The sequence below is a fragment of the Dama dama genome, chromosome 25 (genome assembly GCF_033118175.1).
Source record: "Dama dama isolate Ldn47 chromosome 25, ASM3311817v1, whole genome shotgun sequence".
NCBI classification, from domain to species: domain Eukaryota; kingdom Metazoa; phylum Chordata; class Mammalia; order Artiodactyla; family Cervidae; genus Dama; species Dama dama.
The window spans coordinates 21,669,441-21,684,772 of NC_083705.1; the positions used below are offsets into that span (position 1 = coordinate 21,669,441).

The 15,332-nt window shown below is 37.3% G+C and overlaps 1 protein-coding gene across 6 annotated transcripts in view; it reads right to left on the reverse strand.

Moving 5' to 3' along the window:
• SREK1 (splicing regulatory glutamic acid and lysine rich protein 1) overlaps positions 1 to 15,332 on the reverse strand; it is a 44,855-nt gene that overhangs the window by 12,211 nt on the left and 17,312 nt on the right. For 5 of the 6 annotated variants that reach the window (XM_061129648.1, XM_061129647.1, XM_061129651.1 and 2 more), the window contains 6 exons: positions 9,768 to 9,932; positions 9,443 to 9,621; positions 8,256 to 8,386; positions 7,268 to 7,382; positions 1,738 to 1,857; positions 986 to 1,372 (listed from right to left, as the gene is read on the reverse strand). In XM_061129648.1, coding sequence (XP_060985631.1) covers positions 986 to 1,372; positions 1,738 to 1,857; positions 7,268 to 7,382; positions 8,256 to 8,386; positions 9,443 to 9,621; positions 9,768 to 9,932 — 1,097 coding nt within the window. Of the gene's footprint in view, positions 1 to 985; positions 1,373 to 1,737; positions 1,858 to 7,267; positions 7,383 to 8,255; positions 8,387 to 9,442; positions 9,622 to 9,767; positions 9,933 to 15,332 lie in introns of those variants that run through there. The other variant, XM_061129652.1, reaches the window with a different exon arrangement.

Consider the following 15,332-nt stretch of genomic DNA (forward strand, 5'->3'; position numbering starts at 1 on the left):
TCATGAAAAACTCCGCGGAAGACACAAAATCTGGCATATGGTAAAGCACTCAATAAATGCTAGAAAATTATCTTCTATTAAGTAACCAAAGACCAGCACTAAGAATAAGCTACTAAAACAGAAAGCAAAAACATTAGGAAATGCACATGCCAGTCTCAAATTATTCTCTATGAAAAACCTTTTAAAAATATCTTGAAAATTTGCTACAATATGTTTTTAAGTATTTTTAAGATACAGTTTTTAACACAACTTAGGAACTTTCATTTGTTTATAGTGACAATATCATCTGGAGCAAGGGATACAGGTTGAGATGATCTTGAACTAAGGAAGGTCCTCATTTGCTGCTGTTACTATGGCAACCTGCTGCCACCTGGTGGCAGTGTGCGTGTGTGTTGATTGCTTCAGTCACATCTGACACTTTGCAACCCTCTGGACAGTAGCCCACCAAGCTCCTCCGTCCATGGGATTACCCAGGCAGGAATACTGGAGTAGGCTGCCACGCTCTCCTCCAGGGGATGTTCCCAACCCAGAGATCGAACCCGTGTCTCTTATGTCGTCTGCATTGGCAGGTGGGTTCTTTACCATTAGTGCCAGCGGGGAAGCCCTGATGGCAGTGCTCCTATTACTGCTCATTCCAAAGAAATATAGAAGCCTAATGAGCAGTCAACTTTTCCACATAAAATCAAATCCAAAATAAAAAGCTTGCCCTGCCATCCCACCCTCCAAGAAAATAATAAGCAACAGCAACAGCAGTCACCGGCGCCACTGCCAGGTTACAGCAGTGGGTTACCAGGGACAGTTAACCCTTCCAATAACTGTGCCCAATACCTCCTCTTCCTCCTCACTGATTCACTGCTGTAGCAATCCCTCTGCCAGAGAAACGTTCTACCATTACTCTACTGGTTCCATGTATAACAATATTTTCCCTCTCACTTAAAACTGTCATCAGTGAGCCTCTTGGTAGAAAGCTGAAGCATCATCAAACCTGCTGGAACTACGAGATCTTCTTGATGCATTGTAACTTCTGGGTGGTGTTCTGGACTTTTTATCCTTCTTTCTTTTCTCATCTGTCTCTTTGGATCTGTCCTTTTCTCGTTCCTTTTCTTTGTCTTGTTCCTTCTCCTTTTCTTTGTCTCGTTCCTTTTCATGGTCTTTGTCCCGCTCTCTCTCTTTGTCCTTCTCTTTGTCCTTGTCTTTATCTCGGTCCTTTTCCCGTTCTTTATCTCGGTCTTTATCTTTGTTTTTACCCCGTTCCTTTTCTTTTTCACGTTCCTTTTCCCTGTCTCTTTCTTTTTCCCTTTCCTTTTCTCTATCTTTTTCTTTCACTCTTTCCTTTTCCTTGATTTTTTCTCGGGTATCTTTTCTTTTGTCCCTTTAAAAATAAAAATAAATAAATAAATTCACAACTAAAATAATTCTACTCCCCAAAAAGGACCTCACTGTTTCCTCAACAATTATCAATACAAAACAACTGATAACAGCTATAAGACATTACATACAAATGTCTACATAATTTCTATGTACATGAAGCTAAATGAAACAATTACCAGGCTGAATTAAGTAGTCTGGAAATCTCATGAGTCATACTAACCATCATATTCAAATCAATGACAATCGACATTAAATTATTAAACAATCAGAAAAAAAGTTTAATTTCTTTCATTAAAATTTTAAACCACAACAGATTTTTAACAAATGAGGTCATGAGAATACTACCCTTAAATTCAAAAAACTCACCGTGAACGTGAGCGACTCCTTGACTTTCGCCTCTCCCTTGATTTAGAGCGTTTTTTATGAGGGCTCTTAGATCTACGTCTATCTTTTTGTCTTGAACGTGATCTATTGTGGGATCTACTCCTAAAGAAAGACAAATTGTTAGAGTATCAAAACTTAGTCTCAGAATTTCAACTTCTAAATATTTAAGATCTTTCAAATGGGAGAATTTTAACACCAAACTTGACAGTATTTATCAGTATTTTAAAACTCTCTTTACATAACACTTCCGATAGCTTATGTAATTTATTGGAAACTTTACCAGTTTATTGCCCAGAATACAAAGACAGAAATAGAGAAGGAATTTAAGTTATTTCCTACGTCAGATTTAAATTGATAGTTTCAGGTGTGACCTTCCTTTGCTAAGTATTACGTGCTTCAATTAGTACAGACGATTTCTCTCAGTCCATATTTTCATATCATAAATTGTCTTTAACTCTTTTTTTTTAATAGATTTTATTTTGACATGGACTATTTTTAAAAACTTTATTGAATTTGTTAACAATATTGCTTCTATTTTATGTTTTGGTTTTTCAGCCGCGAGACATGTGATATTTTAGCTCCCTGACCAGGGATCAAACCCTCAGACCCTGCATTGGAAGGTGAAGTCTTAACCACTGGACCCACCAGGGAAATCCCTATCTTTAACTCTTGACTTGCATGTAATATGACTGCTTGTGGTTATAACTTATCTTGACAGGGAGTGGTGGTTATATGGTTCAATGGTTTCTATAAACAGCCGTGTGCTGTTTGTCATAACACATATTAAGAAGAATGTGTAAGAAAGCACAGTACTAATGATGGTGCTAGTGTGACAGGAAACCAAACATCTTACTCATGAGTGAAAGCTAAATATAATCAAATACTGAATTTGCAAAGGCCTTGATTTTATAATTACATATACAAACCTATTAAAAGAAACCATTATTCCTAGAATTCTTGGAGGAAAAATGACTGTTCTTCCAATTTTAAAATTCTCTAGGCTTTTCTCCCAACTAAATAGCATATATAACGTGACATTTTTCATATTGAGGCATCCTAGAACTATTCATTAAAATATGACAATATTGAATGCATACAACAAGTGATGAGACTCACTGGCTCTAGAGACAAACAAACTGGCTCTGACACTCAGTTCTGCCACACAACCGAAGAGAGAACTCTGGTTAATCACTTAACCTCGCTAAGCCTGAGTTTCTTCATCTAAAAACTGGAGTAAAAACCATACCTACACCTCTTATGACCCTCATGATTAAAACAGATGATGTATGGAAAAATGACTAACAGTTTCTGGTGCAGAATAAATGCTTAAAACTCCTACTCTCAATATCTACATCACCAACAATTAATATAAGTGAAAAATTATTCCAAGAAGGTAAAATGAACTTCTATAAGTGTGCCTTACATAATTAAAACTCATCTTGATAGTAATATTTTCATGAATTAGGTTAAAACAAGTTTATAAAAGAAATACATATAGTTAAATGCTGGTAGTATGCTATGAAACCAACAAAATCTCCAAACAATCCTCAATTAATAATGAAATCTTGTTCATAAAACACTTTTCAGTTAGTTAAAATTTGTTCTCCAACAGTTAATTTTCAACTAAATCTACTACATGGCTTTAAAAATTAAACTTTTATCTTTATGCTGTTCAGTCCCTAAATCGTGTCCAACTCCTCGTGACACAGGGAAGCACACTGGACTTCCCTGTCCTTCACTATCTCCTGAAGTTTGCTCAAATTCATGTCAGTTGAGTCAGTGATGCTTTCTAACCAACTCATTTATCTTCATACCACAATCTAATCTAAGAAAATAATTATTAGTTTGTTGAAATCTTTATCACTAATAACCTATGAGACACTAGGGTCAAGTAGTAGCTACTAGGGGAAAACTGCAAAACTTACAACATTTTTAAGTCCATTTACAGACATCCACATAAGGGTAATGTTTTAAAGGGCCTTTGCATCTATGTACTTAATAGTCCTGTTAACTTTGCTAAAAAAAAAAAAAAAACAATAATTTTGTTTTCCTCAAATAGTGCTTTCCAGTCTTAATTAAGAAACTTTTAATAAAAATTAACCATAGTCCTAACAAATAAAAGTTAATAATAAAAAAGCACTCACCAAAAAAACAAACAAAGAAACAAAAACAAAACACAAAACAGTGACGACCACGTGGCTCCCACTTCACACTGTGGGTGCTCAGAGTCTGAAACTCACTGCTCAAGAGTGATTACTGCATTTTAATTTTGACAATAAATATTTCATGTCTGTGTCACCCACTAGTTGCCTTTAAGTATCCCGATTAGGAAAGCTAAAAGCTTTAAGTCAAGAGCAAAATGAATCCAATCAAAGATAAAGATGTGAGCCATCATTAGCAGCTCTCATTTTAGCATAAATGTACAAAATTGCACTTACAGGTTAAATTGTAAATAAAGGGCAACTTACCATTATGTGGCATCAAAGTTCATTTGTAAGTCAGTTGCTTCCCATTAAAATATTATAAAATGTCTTACAGTTCCTATGCTGGTCTGTAAAAGTTACTTAACTTTACAATAGAGTACTACCCACCTTTTCTAACCCTGCCCCTATGAAAAAAACACAATAAAAATCTGGACAGAGTGGAAACACATCTTTCCAGTTCTAGCCAAGATAATAACAAATAACTCCTTCCTCCCTCCTACAGAGAGAAGGGAGGGAACAGGAAAAAGATCAGGGGAAGGTTCTAGAAGTATCAGAACACTAACAAGGTAGAAAAAGATGGGCCTTTGAGAAAGGGGATCCTGCAACCTCCACTCCTGGCTAGGTCTAGTGGGTCAGAGAAAGAGCTGACGGTCTCCAAGCCCACTAGGGGTGGGGGTGGCGGGGAGCACGAAATGTCTGGCATTTCCTACAGTGGAGAGGGGGAGGGAGTTCCTTAAGTCAAATGTTCTTGGTTGAGGAACTTTTTTTCAACAAAATTCATCCTCTTTTGCATTTCTTTATGATTTTAGTAAAAGCTTCTTATATAAGAACAGTATATGCTGATAAAAAAGGTATACAGGCATACCTCAAGAGAGATTGTGGGTCAGGTTCCAGACCACAGCAACAAAAGGAACATTACAACAAAGCAAGCCCAAAGAACTTTTTGGCTTCCCAGTGCATATACATGTTATATTTACAGTGTAGTGTATTAAGAGTGCAGCAGCACTGTGTTACAAAAAACAAAGTACATAACTCAATTTAAAATGGGTTGGCCAAAAAGTTCATTCAGGTCTTTCCCTAACATCTTACAGAAAAACCTGAATGAACTTTTTGGCCAACAACACTTAATTGCTAAAAATTGCTGATCATCATCTGACAATGCAGGACTGCCACAAACTTTCTATTTGTTAAAATCAACAATATCTGTGAAAGCACAACAAAGCTAAGTATAACAAAATGAGGTATGCCTGACTATGAGCCAGCCAAGAACAATTAATTTCTCACTCTATATCATTACACAGACCTCCATGAAACCACTCCCATGGATTATACAAATTTCTAACCCTCCACTAATCCTTGGAAGGGGAAAATATCCAAATACACTTAAAATGATGAGTAAAAACCTTAAAATAGATAAATTATATGTCCCAACAGAGAAAGCTTCACAGAAATTATCAAGAAAATAATGATATTAATCATTAAGTTCTGCTTTTTTCCAGTTACAGAATACCACTAACATATTAGATTTGGAGTATGGCTCTATTAACACAAACTAAGAGTCAAGTCATTGGTCTTTTTCTTCCTCAGAAAGTTATAACTCTTTCACTCACTTCTATACTTTCCTTTTACCACTCTGTTGACCTATAGAAATATCCATAACCTAGTACCACTGAGTCTATACACTTCTTCCTCTAATTCCGGTTTCTGCTACACTGCCTTCTTCCTCGTACATGAGACAATTTCCTTCTCGGAGACATGAATTTGCCTTACTGTACAGCCTTGGATGGAGAGTAAAATCATATTCCAAAAGGAGTTTTGCAATCTAATAATAATAGGGAAGTATACCCCAGTACAGCTAAAAGTATAGTTTACTAGTCTAATTAAGAATATCTGCAATCAGAGATTACCATACTAAGTGAGATAAGTCAGAAAGAGAAAAACAAATACCGTAAGATAACACTTACATGTGGAATCTAAAATATGATAAAAACGAACCTATCTATGAAAAACGGAAACAAAATCAGGGACACAGAGAACAGTATGGTGGTTGCCAAGGGGAAGGGGGTGGGAGAGGGCAGGAGCGGTAGTTTGGGATTAGCAGATGCAAACTGGTATGTCTACAACGGATAAACAGATCCTACCGTATAGCATAGGAAACTACATTCAACATCCTGTGACAAACCATATGAAAAAGAATGTATACATAACTGAGTCACTTCAGCTGTACAGAAGTAATTAACACATTGTAATTCAACAACACTTCAATAAAAAACAGATTTTAAAAAAGAATATCGTATTTTCCTATCTCATTGCCTCAATCTCCTTGATTAGCACAGGAAATTAAGACTGAACTGAGCTTGCTGGTGAAGTTCAACAAAGAACATACTGGTCCTTTTTGCCCTCCCCTGAAATCCTCCTTCTCTAACCCTCCCAACAAACATGCACACACACTTTTCTCTATCTCTTCTCTTCAGAGAGTATGAATATGTATGTACATATAACATGCAATTAGGATCTACTGTATCCATTTTCACATTTCAGTAACAGCTCCCTCCTCATCTTAAAGAGGACAATAAAACTTATCTTGTTAGACCTGATTCTTAGGTTACTTTCAATCAAGATGGTGTTCCAAGTTTATATTTTGAGATCCCCTTTGCACCACAAACAACATATTTTTAAAAGAACATTAAAATGACAGAGCCATGCTCAAAAATAAGATAAACAGAATAGAAATAAAGTTTCAGCACAATACAATAGTTGCCATTAAAACTGCAAGTTACATTTCAGGTCCCAAAGTGGGTGGAGGCAGCTCTTATCATCAAGAGTACAAAGACTTAAAGTACTTCATTTGACGCAGAGTACTGGAGAAAAGCAACTCTACTTGAAATCTAGATCTGGGGTAGTACTTCCCAGACCTTGAGGGGAACAGGGGAGGAAAAAAAAACAAAAATGCAACTTTACCAGTACTTTCAGCACCATATGTTCCCTTTTCCCAATGTGAAGAAAGAAAAATTTCTGCCAATTCTTTATAACAAGTTAATTCTTAGAAATATCAAGAACAGAACACCTTAAGATAAAAAACCAACTTCTAAAACTAAAAATTAGTTGAAAATATGTATTTACTAGATAAAACTTCATTCTTAAGTATAGTGCTATAATTAAAGCAATATCTAAGAGTAACCATACTTTCTGGTGAACACCAGTGAAATTTCTAAACTCTGAAACTTAACACAAAAACTCAAGAAAATCTTAGCCACGGTAAATACAAAAACAAAAAACATTCAAAATATGACAGCAGGAATTCTCACCTGTGTTTTGACTGTGACCTTTTCCTTCGAGAACGGGATTTTGAGCTAGACCTGGATTTTGAACGAGTGTGGGAACGAGATCGACCGCCTTTTCTTTCATTGCTCTTTCCAGACTCTGGGAGGAAAAAACCACTTTGCAGTGTAAGCTCAGAACAATTAAAGATCCCAGTTAATAATCAGGCACAAGTGGAATGTACCACATATAGTGCAAGGGGCCTACTCTCTGTACATCCTCCTCCTGTGCAATTATCCTTCAGAAACATCCAAGAAAGTCATTGCATAAACTCGTTGAGTGCAGCCACCCTGCAGCAGTACATATAAACCAGATGATTATAAACAGCTGTTCGTAGTATTTTGTTGCTGCCCTAATGTACGATTATAACATGTCTGTAATTCCTATGACAGTGATTTTAATTCCTTTTTCCATTTATTTTCCTAGAATTGAAGCTTAAGTTGAGTGCTAATTTAGAAAATTTGCTCAAACATAAACCATCTAGACATTTTTAGGTTGGATTTTTATAGTTAGCAACACAAAAGATTGAAAAGATGTTCCTTTACCTTGCTAAAATAGTCTCTTATTTTTCCTAAATTGTGGTCTCTGTTGTCTATTTTTAAAATTAAAACTTTGAAGGAAAAATGAAATCTGCTTAATCATAACATTTAAAATATATTTATTCTTGTCTTTAGTCTCACAAATAGTATTTATACTTTGCTTTAAGCAATCAGTTCTGTACACTGATTTTGCCATTAAAATATAAAGAACTGATTTAACTCAAGCTAATATACCTCAATTCAGTATCATGGAAAAAGACATTTGTGCTAAATACTTCTTCAACCTTTGATGCTAGTTAAGTCACTTACACTTTCTTGAGTTTCAGTCTTCTTATTGTAAAATGAAGGGACTTAACAGATAATTTCTAAAATTCCTTCCAGTTCTAAGAGTCTATGATCATCAACTAAGACCTATGTAACAACGCTGTGGCCTTACCTGGTTCGATAGCTGCTGAGATAAAGGACTGAGCCTCTCGTACTCGCTTCATTACTTCTTCTAACTCCTTAGCTGCAGCCTGAGGTGTCATCTCAGGGGGTTTTACTATTGCATTGTTGGAGTGATTTATTCTAAATTAAAAATATTAGCATATCACAAATACACACCATATTTTACAAAACCTGAAACAATTAACTGCTTATAAGGTACACATATTTACAAATCTGAGGACATCTCAAAAGCACATGAAGAATAATATAGCTAAATATAGAATAACCAAAACCTCAAAACCATGATTCATCTCATTTCCATCTGCCATCATCTCTTGCTAACAAAGGCAAAAGCAAGGGGAAAAATAAAAAGAAAAACTGAACCCTAGCTAACTTCTTTAACAACCTGAACAGACCAGGACAACAGCTTTACCACACAGCTTAGAATTAAAATAAATTAAAATGGTAACACCAGTATTAAAATGAGTCATTTCTATTCTTAGATTATAAAAAACTCTCCCTTCATGGCTAAGAGTGGTTTCTCTGAGGCACATAAATGAATTTGGTGTGTCTCACTTTAGCATGGTGAAAAGACAAGCATTCACTAAGAACATCATTTCTTATCCTCTAATAGCAGACTCCTGACCAAACTGCATAGTTAAGATCATTATCTACAGAATTCAAATAAAACTGTCACCTCAATAATCTATATGAAATAGAATTTCTGGTCTTGAGTATCTAAAAGGCTTTATCAATTTTTCACTTTGCAAACAAGAATGCAAGCAAACCTTAAAATGTATTATTTTTAAACATTTCTGAGATTTTGGATTTACCAAAATTCTATTTCTATATTACTGTAAATTCAATCCATATGTTAGACTACCTAAGTCTAGCATAATAATGCAAAACTAACCTGACCTGTTAAAGCCTATGGAAAAAGAGCTACAGTCAACATGTACCGTATAAATATGCTAATATTAACCTAGACGTTATGAACTAGAAAGTAACATGTCTTCAAATGCAACTTTAATTTAAAAGCTAAAATGGTAAATATCTCATGTTTCATTTATACTTAACACAGTCTTCCTTTCCACAAATTGCCAATTACTATTAAAAAGAAAAAAAAAACTTAATTACATAAAAAACACTTAAAAATTTTCCAGAATCATTAAAATTTCTTTGTTTAGTGTTTCTTACTTCAGTGGCCTGTCTCCAAACATAACTCCATTAAAAGCAAGGGCCCTTGGTACAGAATTTTGGTCTGCAAATTCCACAAAAGCAAACCGAGTTGGCTGAGTCTCATCACCTGCCATCCGAACAAACTTCACTTCTCCAACTTGTTTAAAAAATTCAAGTAGCTGGTCAGCTGTGGTTGTCTGAAGAAACAAAGTAACAGTTTTAATAAAGTATATTCTTCTTAAAAAAAAAATCTGGTAAATATTACTTTACCAATTGATACGATTTTTAAGAAAGGGAAAAAGATAAAAGGCCCCAACACTCAATTTCTTCTTATATTAGTTACCTGGGAATTCAAATTGCCAACATAGACTGTTCTCCTAATTTCATCAATTTTAGAAGGATCCACATTCCCCATAAGTGGTGGCTGTGGTATCTCTCCAAGGGTTGCAATGTTGGGGTCGAGTGCTGCTGCTGGTATAGCTCCCAAACTGCTAAGGGAAACGCCCAGCTATAAAAAATAAACACAGCATGCATTTTCTGTTAGTGTCAAAAATTACCATTCTCAAGAAATCCAAAGAGGGGATATAGGTATACATATAGCTGATTCATTTTACTGTTCAGTAGAAACACATTATAAAGAAACTACACTCCAATAAAAGTTAATTACAAAAACAAAACAAGCAAGCAAACAAACAAACATTACCAGTCTCTCATCTTGAACAATACTGATCAATTCAGTAAGCCTGGGAAGAGACTAGGGACTCCTAATTTAAGCCAGGTATACATCTGAATTACTCAGAGTAAGGTCACGCTGGTTTTCAATGTAACAAGAAGTACAATGTATTTCTTAACTATCTGGGTATTTTAATTCTAAACTTAACATTAAAAACAAACTGTGAATTCTTACTATTTTTTTTCCGATTAAATGGGAGTTTAAGTGATAGAGAATTCTATTCTTTTCTGTTGACCAACCAAGATACAATGGTATTAACTGAATAACAGTTACATAGTCACAATAGTAAAAGATCTGTTTTCACAATCAATAGCCAGACAAAAAATAAAAGATAATTACAACTTCCAGCCATAATAGAAGCATGATTAACCTAACAATATAAAATAATTACATACAACTTGGGGGATTAAGGAGAGTGATGTGCTAAGTGGAAGTGCGTACATGCACATGTTCTCATCTGTCCAGCCAGTCTCTTTTGGTTGGTGCATTTAATCCATTTACATGTAAGGTAATTATCACTATGTATGATCCTATTTGGCCTTTTATAGTTTATGACGTTCTCGTGGCAAGTATACTGGGTGGCTTGTCATTCCCTCCTCCATGCTGAAGCTAAAGCTACAGTACTTTGGTCATCTGACGCACAGACGACCCGCTGGAAAAGTCCCTGACGCTGGGAAAGATCAAGGGCAGAAGAGGGCGTCAGAGGATGAGATGGCGGGATGGCATCACTGATGCAATGAACATGAACTCGGGCAAACTCTGGGAGACGGTGAGGGACAGGGAGGCCAGGCGTGCTAAAGTCCACAGGGTCACAAAGAGTCAGACAGGACTGCGCTAGTGAACAACAACAATGATCCTATTACCATTTTTTTTTTTTTTTAACATTTTCTTAACTGTTTTGAATTTATTCTAGTAGGTTCTTTCTCTTGTGTTTCCTGCCTAGAGAATTTCCTTTAGTATTTGTTGTAAAGCTGGTTTGGTAGTGCTGAATTCTCTCTTAACTTTTGCTTGTCTGGAAAGCTTCTCATTTCTCCATCAAATCTGAACAACAGTTTTGCTAAGTAAACTATTCTTGGTTATAGGTTCTTCCCTTTCATCACTTTCAATGTACACACCATTCCCTTCTGGCTTGAAGAGGTTTCTGTTGAGAAATTAGCTGATAACTTTATGGGAGTTCCGTTTTATCTTATTTGTCATTTTTCCTTTCTTTTACTATTTTACCTTCGTCTTTAATTTTCATCATTTTGATTACTATGTGTTTCGGTGTGTTCCTCCTTGGGTTTATCCTGCCTGAGACTCTCTGTGCTGCCTGGACTTGGTTGACTACTTCCTTTCCCATCTTAGAGAACTTTTCAGCTATTATTTCTTCAAATATTTTCTCAGGTCCTTTCTTTCTTCTTCTGGGACCCCTATAATGAGAATGTTGGTGCACTGAATGTTGTCCCAGAGGTCTCCTAGGTTGTCTTCATTTATTTTCATTTGTTTTTCTATATTCTGTTCTGTGGCAGTGATTTCCACCATTCTGTCTTTCAGGTCACTTATCCATTCTTCTGCATCAGTTATCCTAGTTCTTCTAGTTCCTTGGGAAACATTTCTTGCATCTTCTCAATCTTTTCCTCCACTCTTATCCAAGATCCTGGATCATCTTCACTCTCATTATTCTAAATTCTTTTTCTCGAAGCCTGCTTATCTCCACTTCATTTGCTTATTTTTCTGGAGTTTTACACTGTCCATTCACGTGAGACCAAACCCTCTGCTTTTTCATCTGGGTTAACTTTCCATGGTGTGGTTTTGGTTCTAGCCACTGAGGTATTCTGTTCTTGCTTCATCTGTCTGCCCTCAAGTGGATGAGGCTAAGAGGCTTGTAGAAGCTTCCTGATGGGAAGGACTGGTGGCGGGAAAAACGGGGACTTGCTCTGGTGGGCAGAGTCATCCTCAGTAAAATTTTAATCCAATTATCTGCCAATGGGGGTGTCTGCACCCCTTCTCTGTTTGTTGTTTGGCCTGAGATGACCCAGCCAAACACAGGCTCTGTGGTTGGGTTAATCGTGACATCCGAGAGGACTTACACCAAAGGGCCCTTTCCAGGACCGCTGCTGTCTGTCTCCCCATCCCCAAGGCAAGCCACTGCCAGCCCACACCACCACGGCAGACCCTCCAACACTAGCAGCAGATCTGGTTCAGTCTCCTGTGGGGTCACTGCTCTGTCTCACTGGGTCCTGGCATACACAGGATTTTGTTTCTGCTCAAGAGTGGAGTCTCTGTTTCCCCCAGTCCTGTGAAGTCCCATAATCAAATCCCGCTGGCCTTCAAAGTCAGATACCCTGGGGACTCCTAGTCCGTTTGTTGGATCCCCTAGCTGGGAAGCCTGACGTGGGACTCAGAAACTTCGCAACAGTGGGAAAACTTCTTTGCTATTAGTGTTCTCCAGTTTGTGGGCTGCCCACCTGGTGGGTATGGGATTTGATTTTATCGTCATTGTGCCCCTCCTACCGTCTCATTGTGGTTTCCTGTCTTTGGACGTGGAGGATCTTTTTTTGGTGGGTTCCAGGATATGCAGGTCAGGAAGCAACAGTTAGAACTGGACATGGACCAACATGGTTCCCAACAGGAAAAGGAGTACGTCAAGGCTGTGTATTGTCACCCTGCTTATTTAACTTATACGCAGAGTACATCATGAGAAACGCTGGGCTGGAAGAAGCGCAAGCTGGAATCAAGATTGCCGGGAGAAATATCAATAACCTCAGATATGCAGATGACACCACCTTTATGGCAGAGAGTGAAGAGGAACTAAAAAGCCTCTTGATGAAAGTGAAAGAGGAAAAAGTGAAAGTGAAAGAGTGAAAAAGTTGGCTTAAAGCTCAACATTCAGAAAACTAAGATCATGGCATCTGGTCCCATCACTTCATGGGAAATAGATGGGGAGACAGTGGAAACAGTGGCTGACTTTATTTTTTTGGGCTCCAAAATCACTGCAGATGGTGACTGCAGCCATGAAATTAAAAAGACTACTTACTCCTCGGAAAGAAAGTTATGACCAACCTAGACAGCATATTAAAAAGCAGAGACATTACTTTACCAACAAAGGTCCGTCTGGTCAAGGCCATGGTTTTTTCAGCAGTCATGTATGGATGTGAGAGTTGGACTGTGAAGAGAGCTGAGCACCAAAGAATTGATGCTTTTGAACTGTGGTATTGGAGAAGACTCTTGAGAGTCCCCTGGACTGCAAGGAGATCCAACCAGTCCATCCTAAAGGAGATCAGTCCTGGGTGTTCATTGGAAGGACTGATGAGGCTGAAACTCCAATACTTTGGTCACCTCATGCGAAGAGTTGACTCATTGGAAAAGACCCTGATGCTGGGAGGGACTGGGGGCAGGAGGAGAAGGGGACGACAGAGGATGAGATGGCTGGAAGGCATCACCGACTCGATGGACATGAGTTTGAGTAAACTCCAGGAGTTGGTGATGGACAGGGAGGCCTGGCGTGCTGCGATTCATGGGGTCGCAAAGAGTCAGACACGACTGAGCGACTGAACTGAACTGAACTGAACTGAACTGAACTGAGGATCCTCCAGTGGATGGCTGTCCAATAGCTAGCTGTGATTTTGGTGCTTTTGCAGGAGATGAGTGTATGTTCTTTAACTCTGCCATCTTGAACTGGAAACCCTGTCAATTCTTACTATTTGCAGTAGTTTTTAGTTCAAACATTAAGAAACATGCTTTAGTGTGAATTTAAACTTGAAAAGATAGACCTGAGAATTTGAAAATGAAACATTCTGCAGATTCAAGAAAAGACTTTTTAAGAAACAAAAACACTGCTACTTTCATTTTCACCTGGGCAATTTAAGCCAATTAAGTTAACCAACTACATATTGTTATACTGTTGCCAATCTACTAAAATTTTAACAATACTTTCTAAAGGCAAAACTACTTTATGAAATCAGTATCACTTACACTTGTCATAGCAACCCATGTGTGATCTTTTTAAAACATCATATCAAGTTTTATCTCTGCTTAAAACCCTTTAGAATAAAATTCAAACTTCTTTCTGTGGCCTAAAAACCTTACATAATCAGTGCCCTACCTGCCCCTCTAATCTCAAAACAACTTCTACCCTACCTCCCTAAACCCCTACCCTGAAACCAAGCCATTCTGTACCTTGAACACACACGTTTTTCTCACTTAGGGCTTTTTACCTGGCATTCCATCTACCCTAAAAAGCTCTTACCCGAGCTTCTGCTGGCTGAATTCTTCAACCATCCGGTCAGTCATCCTCTCCAAGTTCTCCCTGACCTTATGGAGAGCCACATTTCCTCTCTACTGCATCACCGTTTTTTCCTTCATAGTTTTTATGAACATAATCTGTGGTATCTTGCTGCTAACAGACTTTAGCTTTGTTGCTATCATCAAGTTATCATAACATTGTAGAAAATATCTTTAGTTCAAAACACATGAATGATCTAGCCTTTTTCCATATGTTGCCTCTAATGACACTACTTTTTCTATCTCACCTCTGACAGTCTAACATTCAGATGATTGAGGGTCACACCTTCAAGTTTTTTCCTACGGTGCTAGAGAATTATTATATACAACTAAGCTAAATTACAAATATGAGTCTTGTTAGTTCTGCCTGGATTTAAAACAGACTTTTCCAGGTATTCCTAGCTGTCCACCCTTTGACTTAGAAATTTCTCCACTGGGACATATAATTATATATCTGGAATGGGCTTTTCCAAATCATCTAACCCAACCCCTTTGTTTCTCAAATGTAAAGATCATTCAGTCTTTTTTCTTTAGAAACTTTGTCTCTCTTCTTTGCCCTATACCATTCTTCAACACTTGTGCCATTTGACATGGTAATCACCAATCACATAGGGCTATCTGAATTTTAATTAAAATTCAATGCCTCAGTCACACCAGTCAAATTTCAAGTGCTCAATAGCCACATGCTGCTAATGGTTCTTATACTACATAGTATAGATTCAGACATCTCCATCATAGCAGAAAGATCTACTGGATATGGCTTCTCTGTAACAATACAACTACCCTTCTTTAGGTTAGTCTCTATTCTGGCCCTGGTCCAAACCACCTAAATATTGAGTTAGCCAAAAAGTTCGTTCAGGTTTTTTCTTAAGATGTTATGAAAAACCCACACAAACTATTTGGTCAACACAA